Source organism: Cucurbita pepo, chromosome 10 (assembly GCF_057944985.1).
Source record: "Cucurbita pepo subsp. pepo isolate OVF chromosome 10, ASM5794498v1, whole genome shotgun sequence".
Classification (NCBI taxonomy): domain Eukaryota; kingdom Viridiplantae; phylum Streptophyta; class Magnoliopsida; order Cucurbitales; family Cucurbitaceae; genus Cucurbita; species Cucurbita pepo.
Genome location: NC_141807.1, coordinates 18,493,062 through 18,517,387, shown reverse-complemented (window position 1 = coordinate 18,517,387; position 24,326 = coordinate 18,493,062). Strand labels below are relative to the sequence as shown.

General features: G+C 38.1%; 4 protein-coding genes across 7 annotated transcripts; 3 read left to right on the top strand and 1 right to left on the bottom strand.

Annotated features, from left to right (window-relative positions):
- The first annotated feature begins 581 nt into the window (after positions 1 to 581).
- On the top strand, positions 582 to 4,612 carry LOC111803428 (Rhodanese/Cell cycle control phosphatase superfamily protein). Its single transcript, XM_023687826.2, has 6 exons — positions 582 to 736; positions 1,621 to 1,874; positions 1,958 to 2,108; positions 3,408 to 3,493; positions 3,742 to 3,846; positions 4,467 to 4,612. The coding sequence occupies exons 1-6, from the start codon at positions 603 to 605 to the stop codon at positions 4,535 to 4,537; spliced, it is 801 nt and encodes a 266-aa protein (XP_023543594.2). The 5' UTR covers positions 582 to 602; the 3' UTR covers positions 4,538 to 4,612.
- A 1,317-nt stretch (positions 4,613 to 5,929) lies between these two features.
- Positions 5,930 to 9,979, top strand: LOC111803422 (E3 ubiquitin-protein ligase SINAT2). 3 transcript variants are annotated; one of them, XM_023687817.2, is made up of 4 exons: positions 5,930 to 6,184; positions 8,195 to 8,497; positions 8,824 to 9,210; positions 9,470 to 9,979. In XM_023687817.2, the coding sequence occupies exons 2-4, from the start codon at positions 8,276 to 8,278 to the stop codon at positions 9,788 to 9,790; spliced, it is 930 nt and encodes a 309-aa protein (XP_023543585.2). In that variant the 5' UTR covers positions 5,930 to 6,184; positions 8,195 to 8,275; the 3' UTR covers positions 9,791 to 9,979. The 3 variants fall into 3 exon arrangements, with proteins under 3 accessions (XP_023543585.2, XP_023543586.2, XP_023543587.2); XM_023687818.2 differs by lacking the exon at positions 5,930 to 6,184 and adding an exon at positions 6,210 to 6,368; XM_023687819.2 differs by lacking the exon at positions 5,930 to 6,184 and adding an exon at positions 7,056 to 7,080.
- A 722-nt stretch (positions 9,980 to 10,701) lies between these two features.
- LOC111803395 (gamma-tubulin complex component 3) lies at positions 10,702 to 16,196 on the top strand. Of its 2 annotated transcripts, XR_015422667.1 has the most exons (3): positions 10,702 to 13,084; positions 13,176 to 13,589; positions 16,009 to 16,196. XR_015422667.1 is itself a non-coding variant. In XM_023687770.2 (2 exons), exons 1-2 carry the CDS (start codon positions 10,839 to 10,841, stop codon positions 13,465 to 13,467), a joined length of 2,538 nt encoding a protein of 845 aa, XP_023543538.2. In that variant the 5' UTR covers positions 10,702 to 10,838; the 3' UTR covers positions 13,468 to 13,728. The 2 variants fall into 2 exon arrangements, 1 of the variants encoding a protein (XP_023543538.2); XM_023687770.2 differs by lacking the exon at positions 16,009 to 16,196 and having other exon boundaries at positions 13,176 to 13,728.
- A 2,392-nt stretch (positions 16,197 to 18,588) lies between these two features.
- Positions 18,589 to 23,809, bottom strand: LOC111803773 (serine/threonine-protein kinase AGC1-7-like). Its single transcript, XM_087127393.1, has 4 exons — positions 23,589 to 23,809; positions 23,210 to 23,257; positions 22,518 to 23,128; positions 18,589 to 19,608 (listed from the first exon to the last, which is right to left on the bottom strand). The coding sequence occupies exons 3-4, from the start codon at positions 23,126 to 23,128 to the stop codon at positions 18,711 to 18,713; spliced, it is 1,509 nt and encodes a 502-aa protein (XP_086983519.1). The 5' UTR covers positions 23,210 to 23,257; positions 23,589 to 23,809; the 3' UTR covers positions 18,589 to 18,710.
- Positions 23,810 to 24,326: the final 517 nt, after the last annotated feature.

Genomic DNA, 24,326 nt, shown 5'->3' with positions numbered 1-24,326 from the left:
ATTAGCTAATTATGATTAGTTAACTTGCATTAGTAAAAAATTGGTCTTCAATAATTATAACTAATTATTTAATCAATAAATTATTTATTGCGAATAATTTTGTTTAGCTCATTCATAAATAATATATCATAATTTTAAATTTTAAATTAGATTTATAATTAATAATAAAAAACTATAATTAATTAAAAATAATTAAACATTCAATAATTATATTATACCTGTTATATAAGTGTTTTTTTGTTTTATTAATAATTTATATAATTACATAACATTTATAAGATTATCCCATTTACAACAATTTATTTCACCGTACATAATATTTGATTTTTGAATTATATTAATCCTTTATTTTAATTATTTACTAATTATTTACAATTAAAAGTTTATATAAATTTATTATTATCTTATAAATGAAAATGAAATTAAAATTAAGTAGTTAAATTAATAATTTGAAATAATAATCCCACGTGTCCAAGAATCCCACATGGCATCAATCCCTGGAGATTGGGATACTATCCGTCCAGCTCATTGACACGTGTCAAAAACCCATTGCAGCGGAGAAAATCGCAAGCAACCGGAATCTAAGCTATTGATCCAAAATTATGAGAAGCAGAAAGAAGCGATTAAATGAGAATCGAGAGAGACAGAGAAGGCTGAAGCAAGTGATTAATTCATCGTCGCTATCTCATACAATGGCAGCCATTGGGCCTTGCTGTTCAACGCTTCCTGCAAGAAGGTGAACTTTTCTTCCTCTTCTGAACCCTTTAATCCAACATTGTTCCAACTTAGATTTGCCCTTTTCTTCGTTATAATCTCCATTCGATTTGGCCTCTTGAAAACCAGATTTGAGACAGTCTGTGAGACATCATTTTCATTTGTTCTTACCATTCTGATTTCCAGGGTTTCTCTGTTTGTATGACTTTGGTTGTTTTATTGGAAGAAAATGGAAGTCCACTGCCAATTTGTTCAAGCATTTACTGTTTTAGTTACATAATAAGATTAGGATGAGGGCTATGTCTAGTTCGTCTGAGTGCTTTTGGCAGCACTTTGACTATCAAAAAGTTTTGAATGATGAGTTTAAGTACTACTAACTTTTGAACTTTGTGTCTTGGTGCCAAATTGGAGAGGGAAACGAAATATTCCTTACAAGGGTGTGGAAACCTCTCCCTAGTAGACGGGATTTGAAGCCGTGAGGCTAACAGCGATACGTAACTGGCCAAAGCAGACAATATCCGTTAGTGGTGGGTTTGAGCTATTACAAATGGTATCAGAATCAGACACCAGGCGGTGTGCCGGTGAGGACGCTGGGACCCCAAGTGGGAGTGGATTGTAAAACACCACTTCGGTTGGAGAGGGAAACGAAACATTTCTTATATGGATGTGGAAACCTCTCCCTAGTAGATTCGTTTTCAAACCGTGAGGCTAAGGGCGATACGTAACAGGATAAAGCGGACAATATCTACTAGCGGTGGGCTTAAGCTATTACAATTCTTGTTGTGATGATATATTCTAACCTCGGCTGTTTTGAATGCTAAGATGATTCTTTTATGTCAAATGAAAACAATTTACACTCTTTTTTGTTCATATGAAATAAAGGGATTAAGTCTATGTTTCCTCCAGCAAACTAAGGACGTCCTGGCTTTCCATAAGGACTGTTCCTCATAGAAGAACCTATCCAGGGAAACAAGTTCTTCAGAGAAAACTTGGAATTAGAGCTGAAATAAATTTTGTCAATGTTGAAGAAGCCAAAAAACTAACTGCAGATGATGGATATGTAATCGTTGATGTTCGGGACAAATCACAGTTCGATCGAGCTCACATTAAATCGTGTTACCATGTCCCGCTTTTCATTCAAAACGAAGACAATGATCTTGGTAAAACCTTCTGCTTCCCTACATATTTTGTTATTAGATGTGTTTACTTTGAATGTATGAGATTTGAATTCTGTGCTGTGCAGGAACTATTATCAAAAGAACAGTGCACAACAATTTTTCTGGTCTCTTCTTTGGATTGCCATTTACAAAACCCAACCCTGAGTTTGTGCAGTCTGTTAAAGCCCAGTTTTCTCCTCAAACCAAGCTATTGCTAGTTTGTCAGGAAGGATTAAGGTAAGCTTTCTTTGTTAGTATAATGTTGAGTTATGGTATGGTTAATGTGGAATGAGAGTGATTTTGTTAAGTGATATGTTGATCAATTAAGTTAGGTTCAAATCAACACTAAATTACTTTTTAGAACAATCGATCCATTAAAGATTTCTCAAACACCAAGGTACGGTTTACGGTTTAGCATAAAAGTACTTCGGATATTTATAGATATCTTGTGAGATCCCACATCGGTTGGGAAGGAGAATGAAACATTCTTTATAAGAGTGTGGAAACCTCTCGCTAGGAGACGCGTTTTAAAACCTTGAGGGGAATCTCGGAAGGGAAAGCTGAAAGAGGACAATATCTGCTAGCGATGGGCTTGGGCCATTACAAATGGTATCAGAGCCAGACCCCGGACGATGTGTCAGCGAGGAGGCTGAGTTCGGAAGGGAGTGGACACGAGGCGATGTGCTAGCAAGGATGCTAGCCCCAAAGGGGGTGCATTGGGGGGTCCCACATCGATTGGAGAAGGGAACGAGTGTCAGCGAGGACGCTGAGCCCTGAAGAGGGTGGATTGTAAGATCCTACTTTGGTTAGGGAGGAGAACTAAATATTTTTATAAGAGTGTGGAAATCTCTCCCTAGCAGACGTGTTTTAAAACCTTGAGGGAAAGCCTGGAAGGGAAAGTCGAAAGAGGACAATATCTGCTAGCGGTGGGCTTGAGCCATTACAAATGGTATCAGAGCCAAACACCGGACGATGTGTCAGCGAGGAGACTGAGTTCAGAAGGGAATGGACACAAGGCGATGTGCTAGCAAGGACGCTGGCCCCAAAGGGAGTGGATTGGGGGGTACCACATCGATTGGAGAAGGGAACGAGTGCCAGCGAGGACGCTGGGCCCTGAAGAGGGTGGATTGTAAGATCCCACATCGGTTAGGGAGGAGAACGAAACATTTTTTATAAGGGTGTGGAAACCTCTCCCTAACAGACGTGTTTTAAAACCTTGAGGGGAAGCCCGGAAGGGAAAGTCCAAAGAGGACAATATCTGCTAGCGGTGGGCTTGGGCCGTTACATATCTTCTGGTGTCATGAGTTCAAATTTCTTTATTGTAAACATAATAAAATTAAAGTTTTCTTGTGGATTTGGAGCGGCCGAAGAAGCGTTTGAATTGTCAAGAAGAAAGGAAAGAAAGAAAACGGTTAAAGTATTATTTTGATCGGGCTCGTTTCATTTTAATCTCTATACTTTTAAACGTCGTGAATAGATAGTGACGTGTTTGAGAATGACAATAGTTATAATGTGTTTGTTTTGATTGGTAAATAGGTCCGCTGCTGCTGCTGACAAGTTAGAGAAAGCTGGTTTTGAAAACATAGCTTGTATAACATCAGGACTCCAATCAGTAAAACCAGGTTAAATTTTTCATCTAATTTATCGTAATCGATTAGTTTTCATGTTCGTTAGTCGTATTATAGAACACCGAAAAAAACCGTTGACTTATTAAATGATCTATTGAGTCATGAAAATGACTCGACAAAGAATTGTTTTATGTTAAACAATACGAGGAGTAAATCTCAATAAAAGTAAAGACGTGTAGGCAGATCAACTCATCAAATTTTGATAGAATTCACGTTTTTTGTTCTTTTGTACGCTACGATAGGCACATTTGAGTCGGTTGGTTCGGGTGAGTTACAAGATGCTGGCAAAGCTGGTTTGGTGCAAATCCAAGGCAAGATTTCAGCTGTACTAGGAACTGTTCTTATCTGTAAGCTTTCTCAACTCTATACCATCCTCTTTTTTTAAGTCTCTATGTTTGGGTGTTTTTTCGATTTAGCTAAGGTGTTCATATGATCTGAGAATCCGACTAACCTAGACTACTCAATCTAGACCATAAAAGTTAGGTTGGGTTAGATTTTCTTCCGATTTGGATTGGGTTGGGTTGAATTTAAAAAAAAAACCAAAAATTTAGATCAGTTTGTGGGTTGACGGATCTCGAAAATGGGATTACAACCCAATCTAACCCTATCGTACCTTTAAGATTATTATGAAGATTAAGAATATTTGACGTTTGTAACCGATGTTAGTAATGCGTCGTGACTTGTTAATGTAAGATGTATTATAAAACTGACAATCCAACCCACCTAAATGGGCAGGTTGAGTTGTGCACGGTATTCGAGTTGCTCAAGTCACCAAACTAACCAATCTGAAATTTCGAGCTGGTCCAAAAAATTTCCTTAATGCACCTCGTGTACACCTCTAGATTTAGTCGACACTAAATTAAAACGTTAATGATCAATTAAGCATGTTTTTATTAGACACAAAATTGAAAGCTTGGGAACGGTTACGTGGTATGCATACTAACAGTTATTTGAATGAATTTGGTAGGTGCATATTTGTTCATAACCCTGTTTCCAGATCAGGCTGAGAAGCTGCTTCAAATGGTACCATCAAGTTAAACCATTGTCCAAACATAAACCCTTTAATTTTAATTTTTGTTTATTTATTATAATTAATTTCTCTTTTTAACACCATATTTTTCCATACCGTCCTCTCCTCTTCCCTATCTCGACTACTTTATAAACGTGTCTCGACTATTTTATTAACGTAATGTCGGTTAGCTCTATTGGTCAGATATCGATATCTCTACTTACGAATCATAAATTTAAATTACCTACGTAATTAAAATAATGAATTTTGAAGACTTTAAATCTATGAATTTAAAGGCTAAATTAATAAAAATACTCTCTCTATTTTAAAATTATAGTTAATTTTAAAGTATTTAAAAAATATCTTTAAATTTTAAATTTTAATTAATATTTATTATTTTTTAAAAATAGTAAAAAAAAAAGTGCCCTTGATATATATATATATATATATATTTTTTAATGAATATTACCCGTTTGAAAATAAATAAATAGATATTTTCTAATATTAAGAATTTGAATAAAGGACTTGAACCAACCAAATAAAAAAAAAACTTATAAATTTATAATTGGGTCAGGTTGAATTTGGTTATGAAATAAAAGTGGTTTGGATTAATATAATTTTGGTCTTCGACTTCCTACCGCTCCAGCCACTCGTTGTAATAGTTTGTTTCTAGAGTGGCTCGCACCTTGAGTGGTGCGGTTGAGCTAGAGGGACTTAGCAGTTTGCCCATGTTTCTAGACACGCGTAAGGACATGATTAGTTTAGAGGGACTTAGCAATTTGCCCATGTTTCTAGACACGCGTAAGGACATGATTAGTTTAGTTTCACTTATCTAAAAAATTTACGACTGGAACAATTAAATTAAGTCTAAAAGTGTGTGGCTAGCACCTTGGGTAGTGCCACTGAGCCAGAGTGGCTTAGCAGTCAGCCTATGTTTCCAAACACGCGTAAAGGTATGATTAATTTCACTAATCTAAAAAATTTACAACCCGAACAATTAAATTAGGTATAAAAGTGTGTGGCTTGCACCTCGGGTGGTGTGGCTGAGCCAGAGTGGCTCAGCAGTCGGCGTATGTTTCTAGACACGTGTAAAGGCATGATTAGTTTCACTAATCTAAAAGATTTACGACCCGAACAATTAAATTAGGTCTAAAAGTGTATGACTCGCTCCTCAAGTGGTGTGGCTGAGCCAGAGTGGCTCAACAGTCGGCGTATGTTTCCAAACACGCGTAAAGGCATGATTAGTTTCACTAATCTAAAAAATTTAGAACCCGAACAATTAAATTAGGTCTAAAAGTGTTATAAGTCGACCCTAAGACCGACGGAGAAACTCCCTTAATTTCAACCCAATTTATAAAACCTTACTCGTTGGTTTCGGTTCATCATTTCTCATATTTTCCTTGTCTGTTCGAAAGCTGTCGCTTCCCTCCCTCGTTTTGAGCAACAGAGTTTATCTCCAAAAGAAACAAAAGAAAAAATAAGTAAAAAGCCAAAGAGAAATTAAAGCGAGAGAGAGAGGAGAAAATTATAATGGCGGTCCCGCAGCGGTGGTGAAAGCAATTGCACAATTCCAACGATTCATCGATAATCAATCATTAATCGTTTTAACTTTTTGTTCGAATTCCAAAGCCGATGAGGTATGGGCTAATCCCAGTTCTGGTCCCCGTCGGATTGAGGTTGGTTAGTTTTCTTTTCTTTTAATCCATTTCTTCAATTCCATTTCTGGATTTGTTTTTAACGTTCGTATTGATTTTGCCACTTTTGAGTCACCCCCGGAATTTATCATTTGAATTGATCGTCTGTTTCTGCAATTTGACTCGGAATTCTCAACTAGGGATATGGATTTTTTTTGTTTTTTTTGTAAGATTTTCTTCTGTTATTGTTCTTGGTTTTTGTGGGGTTCTGTTTTTCTTTCTGGAGACTTGTGAATGAGGTCTTGTTTTGTTCCGTTCCTTAGGTTTCGTGCAAATGTTGTTTCGTTGTTGAATATTGATTTTCTAATTCAGAAATGGTTTATCAATTTGTAATTTGTAAAAGAGGAAGAACAGGGTTTTGCATTCGTGCTGCGATTTCAGTCCATTTTTTAGGGCTTTCGGTGGATGAAGTTTGATTTAATCACATGGTTTTTGAAATTTGACTGAAATAGGGTTGTTCTGATGGATTCAAATGAGCCTATGATTTCATTAAGTGATTTATCTCCACAATTTTAAAGCATTTGATATGAACTGAAGCTTTTTTGTAAGACTATGTTAGCGTTCATGCTTTGTTACTTTTCCTTTTCTATTTCTCTTCCAAAACAAAATAATCGAGTTAAGTTAGTGTAGGATGTTTCGTTTTGTGTTCATGATTAGACATCTTTTGCTAAACTTTGATTATAACGGGTTGTGTATGCAACCTGTGGAAGGATTGGATTGAATCCTTCGCGATAGCAAATGCCCTCTTCCTTCCCCCAACCCAACTAAGGGGAAGCACCTACTCCTAACAAAAGGGAAGCGAGCCGCGCTACTAGCGCGCATCCATTTTTTAGTTGGCTTCAAAGAAAGAAAAGCTGGCACTCCTGCCCCTAACCTAGGTTGAGACCTTTCGAGATTCTTAGTCAAGCTTCAATACCCTGCAATCTTTCAAAAGCGCTAACGCGCTCTAATACGCCCTTATTAGATAGAGTCGATTTCCTCTTTTGTTAATGTACACTCTCTCAATTCTAAAAATTAAAGAGGGGAAAATGAGTGGAAAAGGTTGAAATCTTTTCTTAATAAAATTTTGAATTTAAGATTGCCCCTCCTTTGTCTTGGCTTATTCAGAAAATTAATGATTCTGGTGATGGTGGCAGTTTGGGGATAGAGGGACAGAAGAGAAAAATCTTGTTTACATTTATTTGGGTATGGAGAAAGCATAAAGAATAACTTAGGTCCCCAGAGATGATTTCCAAGTTGATATTCGACAAACCGTAGCATTGAGCGAGCACCGTGTTATTTGGGATTTCACTATTGCTTTGGGTTTGGAAGGAATCTAGATTGCTTTATATTTATTTCATCAAGGTTTTTCAAGTAAAGAGTTCATCAAACTAAATAAATTTTGAAGTTGATCTTTCAGTATTTTGAAGCTTCTTTGTCAATGAATGCCTGGACGTGCACATGCCTTGGTACAATCCAACTTTAAGCTAGCCTTGTTAGGTTTAGGTTCGGTAGTACGAGTTTACATGCTTGGACTATTCAATGGAACGGTTTGTAAAATCTCGAGGTTTGTGTAATATATGTTTGTTTAAGATTAATAATATACAAACTTCACATGTAGTAGAAAAGGTGGGTTTTAAACCTTGAGTTTGTGTAGTTTGTAGGATTAGCGAACTTATAGCTTGGAATACGAAACTTCAAGTACCAAACATACGCTCGAATTCTGTTAACTCAATGTTATATAAATCTAACCATGAGCTAGCGACCAATATCGGTTACTAAAGAATCTAGCAAATGGCCAGTAAGCATATATGTGTTGTTCCAGTTCAGATTATAAGAAAATGAGGGTGTTGCTAAGTCCTGTATGTTATTAAGCATTGTTGATCATGTTTAGTTTTCGTTATCACCCGACTTTCGTTCAAATTATACCAACAAATCTCCGAACAACACGAAACCTTTCGTCTAATATGTTCACTGACATGCCCTTTTCTTTTTTTTTGTCTGGTTTAATAGGATTGAACTCATTGATGAGTGATGGCTGCCATATGGTGAAGCATTTCCAATAATAGCTTAAAGAACTCCATTAAAGTTTAAATGGCCATGGCTCCAGGAAGCAGTACCTGCAAAGAAGTAGTTGATTCTCATCCTTCAGTTTCAGGGCAAGACATAGCAATGTCTAAATCAGAGAATAATTCTACATCTTCAAAAGTCCTACTTGGTTCGAGTGGGAAGCTTGGAGTTTATTCAACCAATGGCGTGCAAGAACTGCTCGAGTGCCCTGTCTGCACAAATCTGATGTACCCTCCAATTTACCAGGTATGTACTTCATATCCTGTTTTTTCTCTTGTACTTCTCATTATAATTTAAGCTATGCTTGGGAGTGTTCGGAGTGCTTTCAGCGTCGAAAAAAGTACTTTTTCTGTATGGCTTAATTGCTTAATTCTTGATTCGAAGGTTGATTTGGACTCTGTACTGTGGCGAATTCTCCATATTACTGGTTCTTTAGTTCTTTTCTTAATATTAAGGTTGTATTGAAGACTTAGAACATCTCTTTATTCTTGAATCTTTACGTCGTGGAGGTGTTATATATTTTTCCGCTTCTGCTTTGTTTCGGACTTTCTTGACTGGCTTTTGAACTTTAGTGCCCGAATGGCCACACGTTGTGCTCAAACTGCAAGATCAGAGTTAGCAACTGCTGCCCGACCTGTCGTCATGAACTCGGAAACATAAGGTGCTTGGCATTGGAGAAGGTAGCTGAGTCGCTGGAAATCCCCTGCAGATACCAGAATTTGGGTTGCCAAGATATTTTTCCTTACTACAGTAAGCTTAAGCATGAGCAACACTGTCGATTCCGTCCTTACAACTGCCCTTATGCTGGATCCGAGTGCTCGGTCACGGGCGACATCCCGTCTCTTGTTGCACATCTCAAAGATGATCACAAGGTTGACATGCACGACGGGTGTACCTTCAATCATCGCTATGTGAAATCAAATCCACACGAAGTTGAAAACGCCACATGGATGCTAACGGTAGGTGCTTGCTCTATATAGTATTAGTATACTTTCTCACCATGCTTCGCTTCACATAACTTAACTATGTAAGCCATATATACAAGTTTTCTTGAAAATCAAATGTATAGTTAAAAGGTCGTCCCGTGAGTATATATAAATATATATTTCGATAAACCGTGTAATCTGTACGATGATAATTTCTAGCTAAAGGTCTGAAAAACCGGGTTGTCTTCCATCTTTGAGCATTGGAATATCTTATAGTAGTTTGCAATGGCAGGTTTTCAACTGCTTTGGAAGACAGTTCTGCTTGCATTTCGAGGCGTTCCAGCTAGGAACAGCGCCTGTTTACATGGCGTTCTTACGATTCATGGGCGAAGATAACGAAGCAAAGAAGTTCAGCTACAGTTTGGAGGTGGGTCACAACGGGCGTAAACTGATATGGCAAGGAATTCCGAGAGGCATCCGTGACAGTCACCGAAAAGTTCGTGACAGTCAAGACGGTCTCATCATTCAAAGAAACCTGGCACTGTATTTTTCGGGGGGAGAAAGACGAGAGCTGAAACTGAGAATCACGGGTCGAATATGGAAAGAAGAATGAGAGCAGGAGCAAGGGCCTAAGCTAAGCTCTTGTGGTGTTTAGGTAAATGTATCATTGTACAGGTAAAACAAGTTCTCCAAGTGATGAAAAAGCTCTTAGGAGAAACTTCCAAGCTAATATAAAAAATGTAACCTACAAAATGAATCAAAAAAGCTTTTATGTATTTATAGTTCGAGATACGTTTCAATCCAGTGTCGTGTAGTTTGAGCTTAGCTTCAATTCCATCAACCGTGTTTAAATTATGAGGATTAAATTAAGTTAAGACGTGTGACATATGATTCGAAACCATATTTAAAAGTCTAATCGAAACCATATTTAAAAGCCTAATCGACCAATTATCATGATAGCTTCCACTTGCATGTTTGAGAGTTTTGGTAGTCTTAACATGTTTATGAGTTTCATAACATGCCTAGGTTGATTTTGTTCCGGCTATGTACTCTAGAGTGTCTGTTATGGTGGTTTTATCTTATGAACCACTGTCTTACGTAATATGATATCATATCATAGTTGTAGGTTCCATTTGCTTTCTTGGGTTCTTTTCCAATAAGTTCCATTTCAATGTATGTAATCTAGAACATTGTACAGCATCATCGACTAGGTACCTTGTAGGAATGATTACGGGGTGCAACCTTTATTCGTGAACTAACAAAAAGAGGTTAGGATCTGTTTAGTACATAAGTCTCAGTAGTCACCCATAGTGGGTTCGTTATTGAGTTAGTATCAGTTGCACCCAGGAGGGAGGACGACTTATAATTTATTTTAAAAATAAATTGTTAATAATTTATTAATTTTTTAAAAAAATTAGAAATAATCTTTTTATTAATTAAAAAAAAAAAAAGAAAAAAAGTGAAAGTAATGCATTTTAGATTTAAAATAATCTCCGTGTGAAGAAAAACGGGAGAGCTGAAATCCGCGCCCACGAACAAAATCAAAAAGACCCATACATACACTCATTTGATTGATCTTCGATTATTACACATGCCTTTCCCCTCTCTTCTTCTCTGAATCTCTCGTTTTCTCCCACACCCTCTCCATTTCTCCCTCTAAAATGGAAGAAGACGACCCCAGTAAGGTTCTTGATCTCATCAAGGATCTTGTTCTTCGTCTTCTTTCCCACAATCCCACCTCCAATTCCAGCCCTACCTCTTCCGATTTCCAAAAGTCCCTTCGCTATGCGATTCGCATTCTTACTAGTCGAATGACTCCCTCCATTGCTCCTGATGCTGCCGCCATTGCTGAGTCCATCAAGCGCCGCCTCGCCACTGAGGGTAAGTCTTCTCAGGCACTCACTTTTGCTGATCTTTACACTAAATTTGCGTCTAAAACTGGCCCTGGGAGTGTGAATAATAAGTGGGCTGTGCTTTATTTGCTCAAAATTGTGGCGGAGGATCGGAAATGTAGACAGACCCAGTTTGAATCTTCAGTGCTTTTGCCTAATTTAGTGGCGAGTGATCCTGTGTTGGGAAAGAAATCTAGTGGGGCGGAGAAGGAGTGGCAGAAGGGGGTTTTGCTTGTTGCGAAAGACCCTGAGAATCTTCGCGATGTTGCTTTTAAGGAGTTTGCTAATTTGTTAAAGGAGGAAAATGAAGTGTCTGAAGAGGTTTTGGTGAGGGATGTGTTGTATGCTTGTCAAGGAATTGATGGAAAGTATGTGAAATTTGACAACAATGCTGATGGGTATGTTTTATCCAATATCGTTAAGGCTCCCAGGGCAACTAGGACAATGGTTCGCAAGCTCTGTGAAATTGGGTGGCTGTTTAGGAAGGTTAAAGGTTATATCTCAGAGAATATGGAACGTTTTCCAGCCGAAGATGTTGGAACTGTTGGACATGCCTTTTGTGCTGCATTACAGGATGAGCTTTCAGAATACTATAAACTGTTGGCAGTTGTCGAAGCTCAGTCGATGAATCCGATACCTTTGGTTTCGGAGGCAGCAAGTTCAGGAAACTATCTGTCTCTAAGGAGATTGGCAGTCTGGTTCGCAGAGCCAATGGTGAAAATGAGGTTGATGGCTGTATTGGTGGACAAGTGTCGGGTCCTGAAGGGTGGGGCAATGGCTGGGGCCATTCATTTACATGCTCAGCATGGTGACCCCTTGGTGCTTGAATTCATGAGGCGTTTGTTGCGGCGTGTATGCTCTCCACTTTTTGAGATGGTAAGGAGCTGGGTATTAGAAGGGGAGCTGGAAGACATTTTTTCTGAGTTTTTTGTTGTTGGTCAACAAGTGAAAGCTGAATCTCTCTGGAGGGAAGGTTATAGGCTTCATTCTGGCATGCTTCCATCGTTTATTTCGCAGTCTCTAGCCCAACGTATTTTGAGGACTGGGAAATCGATTAATTTCCTTCGTGTTTGTTGTGAGGACATGGGATGGGCTGATGCTGCAACAGAAGCAGCAGTAGCGGCTGGGACTACAACCAAAAGGGGAAGTCTTGGATACGGTGAAACCGACGCCCTTGAATCTTTGGTTGATGGAGCAGCAAAAAGAATAGACAAACACTTGTTGGACGTAATGCACAAGCGGTATAAGTTCAAAGACCACTGTCTAGCAATCAAGCGCTATTTACTATTAGGACAAGGAGATTTTGTCCAATATTTGATGGATATTGTTGGGCCTGAGCTTTCTGAACCTGCTAATTCTATTAGCTTGTTTAAGTTATCTGGTCTCCTCGAAACTGCAATTCGCTCCTCTAATGCTCAGTATGACGATCCCGACATCTTGGATAGATTAAAGGTTAAGATGATGCCTCATGGAACTGGAGATAGGGGTTGGGATGTATTCTCTTTGGAATATGAGGCAAGAGTTCCACTAGATACTGTATTTACAGAGTCTGTCATGTCGAAGTATTTAAGGATCTTTAATTTCCTTTGGAAGCTTAGACGTGTTGAGCATGCACTTATAGGTACTTGGAAGACGATGAAACCAAACTGCATCACGTCCTGTTCATTGACTAAGCTGCACCATGGGGTTAAGCTGCAATTACTCTCAACATTGAGGCGATGTCAGGTCCTTTGGGTTGAGATGAATCATTTTGTCTCGAACTTGCAATACTACATAATGTTTGAAGTCTTGGAGGTATCGTGGTCGGATTTCTCAAACGAAATGGAAGCGGCAATGGATTTGGATGATTTACTTGTGGCTCATGAAAAGTATCTTCATTCAATATTTGAGAAATCTCTTCTTGGAGAACAATCTCAGCCACTTTGCAAGTCACTTTTTGTTTTGTTTGATCTAATATTGCGATTTCGAAGTAATGCGGACAGGTTGTACGAGGGAATACATGAATTACAATGCAGGTAATATTATATTTTGATTTATTTATCTTAATGCTTCTCTGTGTGCTATTCCTTTCTTCTTGGATTTAGTATGTCTCTTGTTGTTATGTAGAACAATAGAATCATCTTTACCCTCCAGAGGCAAGAGTACAAATATCCGTTCAACAGAAAAATCTTTAGAAACAGCATCATGGTTAGCTGATGGCAAGAAGGCTCTAACGCAACGTGCTCGTGAATTTCTTCGGAATGTTGAACAAGATCTAGCTGCATTAGCTAAAGAGTATTCTTCATTACTTGAGGGATTCATTTCTCAGCTGCCTTTGCAACAGCATGTTGATTTGAAGTTTCTCCTATTCCGCCTTGACTTCACTGAATTTTACAGCCAGTTACAGCCTCGTGTGTAGAGTGGATGTCAGATGTATATCATATGGCCTTTCAGGTTAGTCAAAATTCGGGTTGCTCCTAACAATTTTTTCATGGCAGCCACAGGGATCAACCATTGAAACTGTCTGGCATGTAATTTTAGGTATGCAGTTGTTCATTTGTTTATAGTTTTCTGCAGAGATTGTTGTTACATTTATGTGCTGATCTGAGCTTGTGTAAAATGCTTTACAAGGGCTTGACCATCTTTATCATTTATGAATAGAAATGTTGTTTGCTCGTTACGTTTAGCCGTGAGTCTACCGTTCACTTTAATGTTGTTTTTGCTGTCTTGATTTGGATTATGTTAGTGTTTTTGTGAAAAATTGGTTGAGGAGCTAACAAGTCCACATTAGTACTATAGCCATGGATTTTTTTTATGCGGTTTCTAATATTGACAGATGATATGAACCTCTATGGAGCTTTGGTGGAGCCAACGTGAGAAGATTTTGGCTGAACATGAGTATCAGTCAGAGGATAATACTAAGAATAAAATTTAGCTATGATAATCATTGTCTTGTCTTTTCGAGATGGTCTTGAGTTGGACAAGGCTCCCAAAGGTGGATCATGAGCCTAACGTGGAACGAGCCTACGATACCTAGTTATAGAGAATGAAAAAAAGTTCTTAGGCAGTGTTCAGAGGTATGGACTTTTTTATACAGTTTAATGCTATGCTCTAGGCTCTTTTACTTTAGCACTTTTAGATGATAGGGAGCTTAAGGGTAGTGGATTTTTTTTTGTTGATATGCTTATAGCAGGGTGTCACAATTGCACTTTTTTATTGACAGCGGTGTTTGCGATTGTGCAACACTCACTTTCCAACACCAAGTGAGTCAAGCCAATTTGTATTCGTGTCGCCTATGGCCGGGCAACGTATGCTTAAGCCCCTGGCCCCAATTTGAGAAGAAGGTTTTAGAAAATGGGGACAAAGAGATTTTGAGAGAGAGTTTGAAAGCAAGATTGAGAGAGATCGAAAGCAATGTTATATGACATACAAACACAAGACAACACAACAACTTAAATAGCATATAACTTTTCGGGTAGGGAGAACTTGACAACTAGTCGCATCCCCTGTAGTACAGTTTGAGGCGATTCATGTCTGGCAGGCCTAGACGTGATTTTGCCAAATGATCATACAAAAATCATGGAGAGGAGTTGACAATAGTCACACCCTCCTATAGTACATTTTGGGGCGATTTAGGTTTGATAGGCCTAGACATGATTTCGCCGAGTAGTCGTACAAACGGAAAATAAAATAGTAAGATAATACAACATGAAATTAAATAAAGGGTTCAGCATGGCATGGGCATGCAACCACAGACAACACGCCCTGGATGAGCATGACCGTGACATAGGGCATGCTTTTTATTTATGCGTGCACTCTTATCTCTTATGAAAGTCGAAGTTCGTTGTCAAAAATAGTTTATGGTTCGTGCAGGCTTTATGTATTGCCTAGGTTCCTTTTATATCATACTCTAGGATGTGTTTTATTTAGGCTGCAGACAGGAAAAAGTTCTTGTTTGCAGGCAGTTCTATAAGGTATAAGGGTTTGTTGCTGGATGATTTTAAAATCATTTATTGAATATTTAATGAAATCTATTCAAAGGCCTACTGAGTAGCGATAAATCAATAACACTTACCATGTCATAGGAATCTCATGTACTGACTTGTGATAAGTTCTGTAACGGCCCAGATCCACCGCTAGCAGCTATTGTTCTTTTTGGGCTTTCCCTTTCGGGCTTTCCCTCAAGGTTTTAAAATACGTCTACTAGGGAGAGGTTTTCACACCCTTATAAGGAATGGTTTGTTCCCCTCTTCAACCAAGGTGGGATCTTACAATCCACCCCTCTGGGGGCCCAGTGTCCTCGTTGGCACACCGCCTGGTGTCTGGATCTGATACCATTTGTAACAGTCTAAACCCACTGCGAGATATTGTCCTCTTTAGGCTTTCCCTTCTGGGCTTCCTCTTAGTGTTGTATACTAGGGAGAGGTTTCAACACCCTTATAAGAAATGTTTCGTTCTCCTCTCCAACCAACGCGGAATCTCACGTGAACCCATATAGGATTTGACATTGCTGAAAAGGGTAGGTAGCTGTAGCAATGACCAACATTACCATATGGATTTAATTGGAGGGTCTTATATTCACGATGGTTTATTATATCCAATTGATATATGGAATAAGTTCGATGTTTTTTTGGCTATTTTATATTGGTACTAACACTTTGTCATTCTATAATTATAGTTTTGTTAACTGGCACCTGAGTTGATTGTACAGAGGCAATATATTCAAAACAAATTGGTTCTTGTATTCATTTTATCGATGTTATTGACTCTGATGTTGGCTTGAAATTTGGAACTGGCTTTGTTTACCAGCAGTTCATATATGAGAGTTCTTTCTATGGCTGCTTTCTTCAGTTCAAAGCTTCTATATGGCACGTCATTTGCTTGTCTTTGATTGAAGATGCTGCTTGATTTTATATATTTATAAGCGAGTGAATGAACTCGGGATTGTTAGTTAACCCAGGGGCTGTTTGTAGCCATGATGCAACCATGGAGGAAGTAGCGAAGTCGACATGCTGCGACTGGCCGAGTATATTAGATCATACGATCTATGGGAGGGTATGCTTTTGTTGGTAGTAAAGTAGTTGATCAACAAGAGGAAGTATTAGGATTACTATTACTACATTGCTCTCTTTTTTGGGTCTTTTCTTTTGTATTTTCTCTCCCGTGGGAGGGATTGTGATATGATAAAGGAATCACTGCAAGGGAAGTAAGATTCAGATTACTTTGTTGATCGAATATTTCAAGACAAGAACATTGTTTGAGATTTGAATCACTCTACAAGCAAGATCGATGATGTCTAGCTTGAATGATTCTTGTTGATCAAATATCTCAATGCAAGAACATTTGATTGAGATTCGAATCACTCCACAAGCAAAATTGATCATGTCGAACTTAAATGATTCTACATGCAACCTAAACTACATAGAATTACAAAGAAACTTAGCCATTGACTAGAGAAAAGCACAAAGACTTCTTTTATTATATTTTTCAAGTCTACTTACAAATACAACATACATGACTGTATACCTCAAAATGAAACTATTAAAGGCATTTCATACTTAAGGACTATAATTAACCATTATGTAATGGTAACGTAAAGTAAATAAGTAATTGTAACGTAAAGTAAATAAAAAATCTTAAAATCCACCCAAAATTTAAAAAATCAAACTTCATTCTTCTTCGGTGTGGATTTCAATCCTTGCCTACAAATTGTGGAGCTCAATCTTTGGGAATGTGGGTTAGGAGTAGCTTAGAGAACACCCTTATAAATGTAAGAAAAAAATACACTCAAGGAGAGGTCCTGGTTGCAAGGGCTCGACTTGAGTGCCCTATGTCATGGTCATGTTTGTATAAGCCGTATGGTCTGTGGCTGCGTGACAGATGACTCGATCATGCTTGTTCAGGATGTGTTGTCTATAACTGAATCCACGTTTCAAACCCTTTGACTTGGTTTCTTGTATAGTTAGGTCTAAAATGTCTATAACTGAATCCACGTTTCAAACCCTTTGACTTGGTTTCTTGTATAGTTAGGTCTAAAATGTACTATAGAGGATATAAAGGATGTGGCTAGTTGTCAATTCTTCCTATTTGTATTATATGCTATCAAAACTACGATGGTTGCTTATTCACTTATAGCTTGGAATATTGATTTTTTTTTTCAAATATTTTTTAACGCATTTCCTCGCTCATGTTTTTTAAAACATTTTTTCCAAACTTGACCCAATGCTTGACCTTAGGGCAAGGTTGTTCGCAAAATTCAATTTCCATATGTCGGTTAGAACCATTGTTGCATAATCATTATCCCAGTATCAAAAGAGTACGATTGTGACACCCTACTACAAAAAAAAAGAGTAAATTATATAAAAAAAATGTAAGAAAAAACTGATTGTAGGAGTTTTCATGTACTTTACGTCACCTTTAAGTTCACATAGCGGTTCGTGATTCGAAGCCTTGAAAAAATAGGTTGATTTAACCAAAACTTTTTCGTATATTCTATTTTAGTACAATTGGCATGAAATTGCGATCACGACATCTCTTTCTTAGTTGGTCTAGCTCACCTTTGGTTTTTTCACAAGGTAACGATGATCCGATCTTACTTTTTATTGAAATAGAGCCGCTACTATATGCATAACGTGCTCTTTTTATGCAAAAATATTCATTTTAAATAGTTTATAAACGATGCCATGAGTTAAAAATAAAATTCTTAAATCAAGCTGACAATATTTAAAAAACGAAAATTAGAGCAATGAATGAAAACTAGTAAATAAAACAATGTCCTATACTAACCGATGTGTAGTACTTCTTACACATGACCCACGTGTGCGAGTATGAGTCCACTAGGCAGGCTCGCACACCCCTTATGTCTGGCTTGTCGGACCAACACTCGTTAATGGGCTCTTTACCGAACACCACAGAGGGAAAGAGCCGTCAATACATCATGGGAAACATATGTCATAAATCCTATATCATATTGTACGCATCCGTATACAACATAGTTGGGAAGTATCCCAATGCACGTGTCACAAAAAAATGCATGAGATCCCCATATCTTATAGTCATGACATTACCTAGCTTAGCTTCCATGACATTTTCTATGGAGGTTTACGCATCATAGCGTCCAATTATCATATCACTTTTGTACATAACGACATGATCATATCATAACACAACTTATCATAGTATAACATAGCCTGTTGTGGTGTAACATGACATAACATAACATCTCAGTACATAGCGTAACATATCATTATCGAGCATAACTTATCGTAGCCTAGTATCACAAAAAATAGCATACATAACATCACATAGCATAGCATAACATAACATAACATTCAAGCATATGACACATGCAGAGGTCATGGGGCACACGTTATCATACATAAGACAACTCTTCCAACCAAACTAGAGTCACTTACTTGGTTGGCATGAGCGGAAGTCACTCAATAATCCTAAAGCTGATTCGAGGTGCTCCTTATCGTTCACTTTAACCTATATTTCCCCACGAGATCATATCAAGACATAACGTTAAACGCTCGTGAAATTTGACGAATGGTATGTTTTAATATATATAATTGATGAAAATAATTACACAAAGAATGGATTAGAGGGAATCATACACAACCAAACCTCTCTTCAATTCTGAAAAAAATAGGGAAAAATTAATTAGAAGTACTCAAAATCCACATAATTGGGATCGCCACCAGTAGACGGCGAAGAATTCCCAGCAGCCACCGGCTTCTTCTCTTCCTGCACTCCGCCGCCGCCCTTCTTTCTGGCAAACTGGCTGAAATCCACCGGCTCCGGCACGTGCGGCGGCATTGCGCTTCTCACCAACGCCCAATTCACTCCATCAAAGAAGGGATGCTGCTTGATCTCAGTGGCGCCTCTTCTATAAGCGATCCTCTTTTGCGGCTCCTTGACCAGAAGCCCTCTGATGAGATCCCTAGCGGCTAGGCTGGCCTGCGGCGCCTCCGGGAACCTAAGCGGCTGCTCCACCACGTTGAAAAGCGTGGCCCTATTTCCAGACCCTTTGAAGGGTGTGGTCCCATGAAGAAGCTCGTAGAGGAAGATCCCAAAGGTCCACCAGTCGACGGCGCTGCCGTGACCTTCCCCTTGTATGATCTCCGGTGCGAGATACTCGTGTGTACCGACGAAGGACATGGACCGAACGTTGGTTGGTTCGGCCATGAGTTCGGGGAGGGAGCCGCCGACGAAGAGGCCGAAGTCGGATTTCGACTTTCGATTCTTCTTGGAAGGGAGAATGCGTGGGAGGAAATTGGAAGGTTGCATGCAGCCATGGACAGCGGATTCGTCGTCGAGAATGCCACCGCTGCCTCCGCCATTGCTGCCGTTGCTGCCGGTGTTGGAGCTGCCGTTGACGTTGACGGAGGAGGATTTGACGAGGGTCGGGCTGACGGAGCAGCGGAGGGAGAGGTCGAAATCGGAGAGCATGATGTGGCCTTCGTCTCGGATTAGGAGGTTTTCGGGTTTCAAATCTCTGTAGACTATGCCTAACATGTGAAGGTATTCCAATGCTAATAGAACCTCTGATGCATAGAACCTGTGGATATCATATTCAAAAACACATACACACAGCAAATTCAACTGATTATGGGACATGTTAATGCAAAGAAATATAAAAAAACAATCTTAACACTAATATTCTTATATAGCTTGAAATCGTGTTCGTTATGGGGTGTTCGAGGATCAAGTTAAGGGTTCATTAAGGTGTTCGAGGATTAGGTTAAGTGTTCATTAGGGAGGTTAAGTGTTTATTAGGGTGTTCGTGGATTAGGTTAAATGTTCATTAGGGTGTTCGTGGATCAAGTTAAGTGTTCATTAGAGCATTCGTGGATCAAATTAAGTGTTTACTAGGGTATTCATGGATCAGGTAAAGACATTCAACCCAAACAATTCTTATTAAATAACGAATGCAACTCAACTCGAGAAATTGCAGTTTAATTTTCAAGAGTGGGGAGGAGAATAAATGATAAATAAAATAATCAAAACCCTAGTCTTGTTGTATTATTATATATATATATTTAGTTTATTATTTATTATTATTATTCTATGTGAAGGTAAACAACGAGAATCCAACTAATCCAAACTATCTAACTCAAACCATAAACGTTAGTTTAGGTTAGATTTTCTTTTTTCCGGTTTAGGTTGGGTTGAAATCTTAGAAATCCAAAAATTCAAATATGTTTGTGGGCTGACATTTTTACCGGGTTTCAACCCTACACTATCCAAATTTAAAGACTATTATGAAAATTAATAACATTTGATGTTTGTAACCTATGTTAGTAATATGTTGTGACTTGTGAATGTTTGATATTTGAATTTTATGAAATTTTAGTTATTAATGTAATTTGTAAAAATAATTAAAAAAAAAAAAAAAGAAACTCAAATCAACCAAACACAAAAAAACAAGAGGGTTAGGTAAGGTAAGGTTAGGTTGTGAACTCTATTCGAGTTGCTCGGGTTACAAAAAACAAGAGGGTTAAGTAAGGTTAGGTTGTGAGCTCTATTCGGGTTGCTCGGGTCACAAAAAACAAGGGGGTTAGATAAGGTTAGGTTGTGAACTCTATTCGGGTTGCTCAGGTCAGAAGAAACGAGAGGGTTAGGTTTTAAACTCTATTCGGGTTGCTCAAGTCACAAAAAATAAGAGGGTTAGGGAACGTTAGGATGTGAACTCTATTCAGGTTGCTTGTCACAAAAAAAGAAGAAGAGAGGGTTATATAAGGTTAGGTTGTGAACTCTATTCGAGTTGCTCGAGTCACAAAAAAATAAGATGGTTAGGTAAGGTTAGGTTGTGAACTCTATTCAGGTTACTCAAGTCACAATAAAACAAAAGGGTTAGGTAATGTTAGATTGCGAACTCTATTCGGATTTCTCCCGTCACAAAAAACAAGAGGGTTAGGTAAGGTTAGATTGCGAAGTCTATTCGGTTTGCTTGGGTCACAAAAAACAACAGGGTTAGGTAAGGTTAGGTTGCAAACTCTATTCGGATTGCTCGAGGCACAGAAAATAAAAGGGTTAAGTAAGGTTAGGTTGCAAACTCTATTCGATTTACAAAAGAAAACAAGTGGGTTATGTAAGGTTAGATTGCAAATGCTATTCAAGTTGATCAGGTCACAAAAAAAAAAAAAAACAAGAGGGTTATGTAAGATTAGGTTGCAAACTCTATTCATGTTGCTCGGGTCACAAAAAACAACAGGGTCATGTAAGGTTAGGTTGCAAACTCTATTCGGATTGCTCGAGGCACAGAAAATAAAAGGGTTAAGTAAGGTTAGGTTGCAAACTCTATTCGATTTACAAAAGAAAACAAGTGGGTTATGTAAGGTTAGATTGCAAATGCTATTCAAGTTGATCAGGTCACAAAAAAAAAAAAAACAAGAGGGTTATGTAAGATTAGGTTGCAAACTCTATTCATGTTGCTCGGGTCACAAAAAACAACAGGGTCATGTAAGGTTAGGTTGCAAACTCTATTCGGATTGCTCGAGGCACAGAAAATAAAAGGGTTAAGTAAGGTTAGGTTGCAAACTCTATTCGATTTACAAAAGAAAACAAGTGGGTTATGTAAGGTTAGGTTGCAAATGCTATTCAAGTTCATCAGGTCACAAAAAAAAAAAAAAAAAACAAGAGGGTTATGTAAGATTAGGTTGCAAACTCTATTCATGTTGCTCGGGTCACAAAAAACAACAGGGTCATGTAAGGTTAGGTTGCAAACTCTATTCGGATTGCTCGAGGCACAGAAAATAAAAGGGTTAAGTAAGGTTAGGTTGCAAACTCTATTCGATTTACAAAAGAAAACAAGTGGGTTATGTAAGGTTAGGTTGCAAATGCTATTCAAGTTGATCAGGTCACAAAAAAAAAAAAAACAAGAGGGTTATGTAAGATTAGGTTGCAAACTCTATTCATGTTGCTCGGGTCACAAAAAACAACAGGGTCATGTAAGGTTAGGTTGCAAACTCTATTCGGATTGCTCGAGGCACAGAAAATAAAAGGGTTAAGTAAGGTTAGGTTGCAAACTCTATTCGATTTACAAAAGAAAACAAGTGGGTTATGTAAGGTTAGATTGCAAATGCTATTCAAGTTGATCAGGTCACAAAAAAAAAAAAAAAAACAAGAGGGTTATGTAAGATTAGGTTGCAAACTCTATTCATGTTGCTCGGGTCACAAAAAACAACAGGGTCATGTAAGGTTAGGTTGCAAACTCTATTCGGGTTACTCGGGCCAAAAAAAAAAAAAAAAAAAAAAAAAAACAAGAGGGTTAGGAAAGGTTAGGTTGTGAACCCTATTTAGGTTGTTCGAGTTACTGAAATCACGAACCCAACTAACTGGAAAGACCAGGTTAATAAAAAAGACGGTTCCAAGCCATAGAGAGAATTAGATTTAACGAAAGGCGAACGAAGAAGTAGAGAGAAGAAAACCGAAACGAAAAGCGAGAGAGGCAAAGAGAACAATAACCTGGCAGCTTCTTCAGTAAAATACTTGTAAGGTTGCTTTTGACGAAGAGAATGAAGATTCCCACCGCTACAAAACTCCATAACCAAACAATAAAACTTATCAGTTTCAAAATAAGAATAAAGTGTGGGCAAAAAAGGATGATCCAAAAGCCCCAAAATCTCCCTCTCCGTTTGCGCCCTCAACACCTTATTCCGGCTAGCCAAAGACACCTTATCCATCACTTTCATAGCAAAGAACGTATCAGTTCCTCTCAATTCCACCAAATAAACACTCCCAATATCCCCATAACCAAGCCTCTTCAACAGCTGAAAATGGCTCAAATTCAACGCCGCCCCTTTCGACACCATATTAATGGCGTCCCACCGCACATCGCCGCCGGTGTGCGGCTTAATCACCATTCCCGGCGCCTCCAAACTGTCGCACCGGAAGTGGGTTTTTGAATAACCCTCGGAGTTTGCTGTCGCCGTCTGGTTGCCGGAATTCGCGGCGGTTTTTGCTATTTGATCGATTCTTCTCAGGTAATCCGGTGGGTGTTTTACGAAATTTGATGCGTTTACGTTCATTCCTCCGCCGTGTGAATCGATTTCCCCTTTTGATGAGTTATTAAACATCTGAAAATCGTCAAATCAAATTAAAAAAAAAAAAAAAAAAACAAAAAATCAGAATATTGATTGAATTTACAATGCAATTACCTCAGATCCGTCGGATTTATGATCGGAATTTGACCGGATAAACAATGGCTGCAAGAAATCACGATCTCCGATCAGATTCCGGCGAGGAATAAAAAGGGATTGTTAATGGGCAACATGTTTTTGATTTGAAATATAAATATAAGAAGATCATAATCTTCAAGCTTTTTTACCTAATATAATGGAAGTTTGAACCAAACTCAAATTCAAATAAAATCATGATATATATATATAACCAAGATTCTATTAACCTAACTCGAACATGAAATGGGTTTGAATGTTCGAATCTCGAATGTCCCTCGAGACGTTCTAGAAGTTTAAGTTCAATGGGTTGGGTGTATTTAAATCATTGAACGTAATCGTAATGCAAATAGAAACGAACCAGGGTTTCTTGATTGGAATACGAATGAACGACAATCGAGTCTTTTTATGTAAACTTCATGGCTTTTCGGGTGGGGGAGGACGAACGAGGTGAAAATGTTGATGTTGATGTTGATGAGAATGGGAAGAGAAGAGAAAACACGAAGAACTTTGTTTAACGAGAAATTGTGTGGTTTAAAAGAATAGTAAAAATGTTGGTGAATGGTTTAGCCTTTCTTTTGTTTGTGGAATTTAGAGTTTGACAAGAGCCTCACCGCTCGCTTTCAAATTAGGTCTCGATCGAGAAAGTTTAAGAAATGATTTGACCATAAAAACGCTATACCCAAATATCGATCAAAATAGTTGATTTAACAATATTTCTACGCAAAAAATAGCCATTAGGTTATGATGGGTACTCTTAATTTGGGATCAAATTGTTAATCTCCACGTATCAATGGTATAAAAATATCAATAAAAATATTGATACATATGGTTTAAAATGCAAATTTAGTTCTATTTAGGTTTTTTCTTCTTGGATTCTCTTTCGGGTTTTTAAAATGTGCCTGCTACATAGAGGTTTTCATACCCTTATAAATAATGTTTCGTTCTTCTCTCCAACCGATGTGGGATCTCACACTCATTGTAAAAAAAAAAAAAAAAAAAAAAAAAAAAAAAAAAAAACCCTCAAATTTACGCAAATCTAGTTCTACTCAGAAATAATGATGTCATTCGAAGATGATATGTGGAAATCACTACAAAG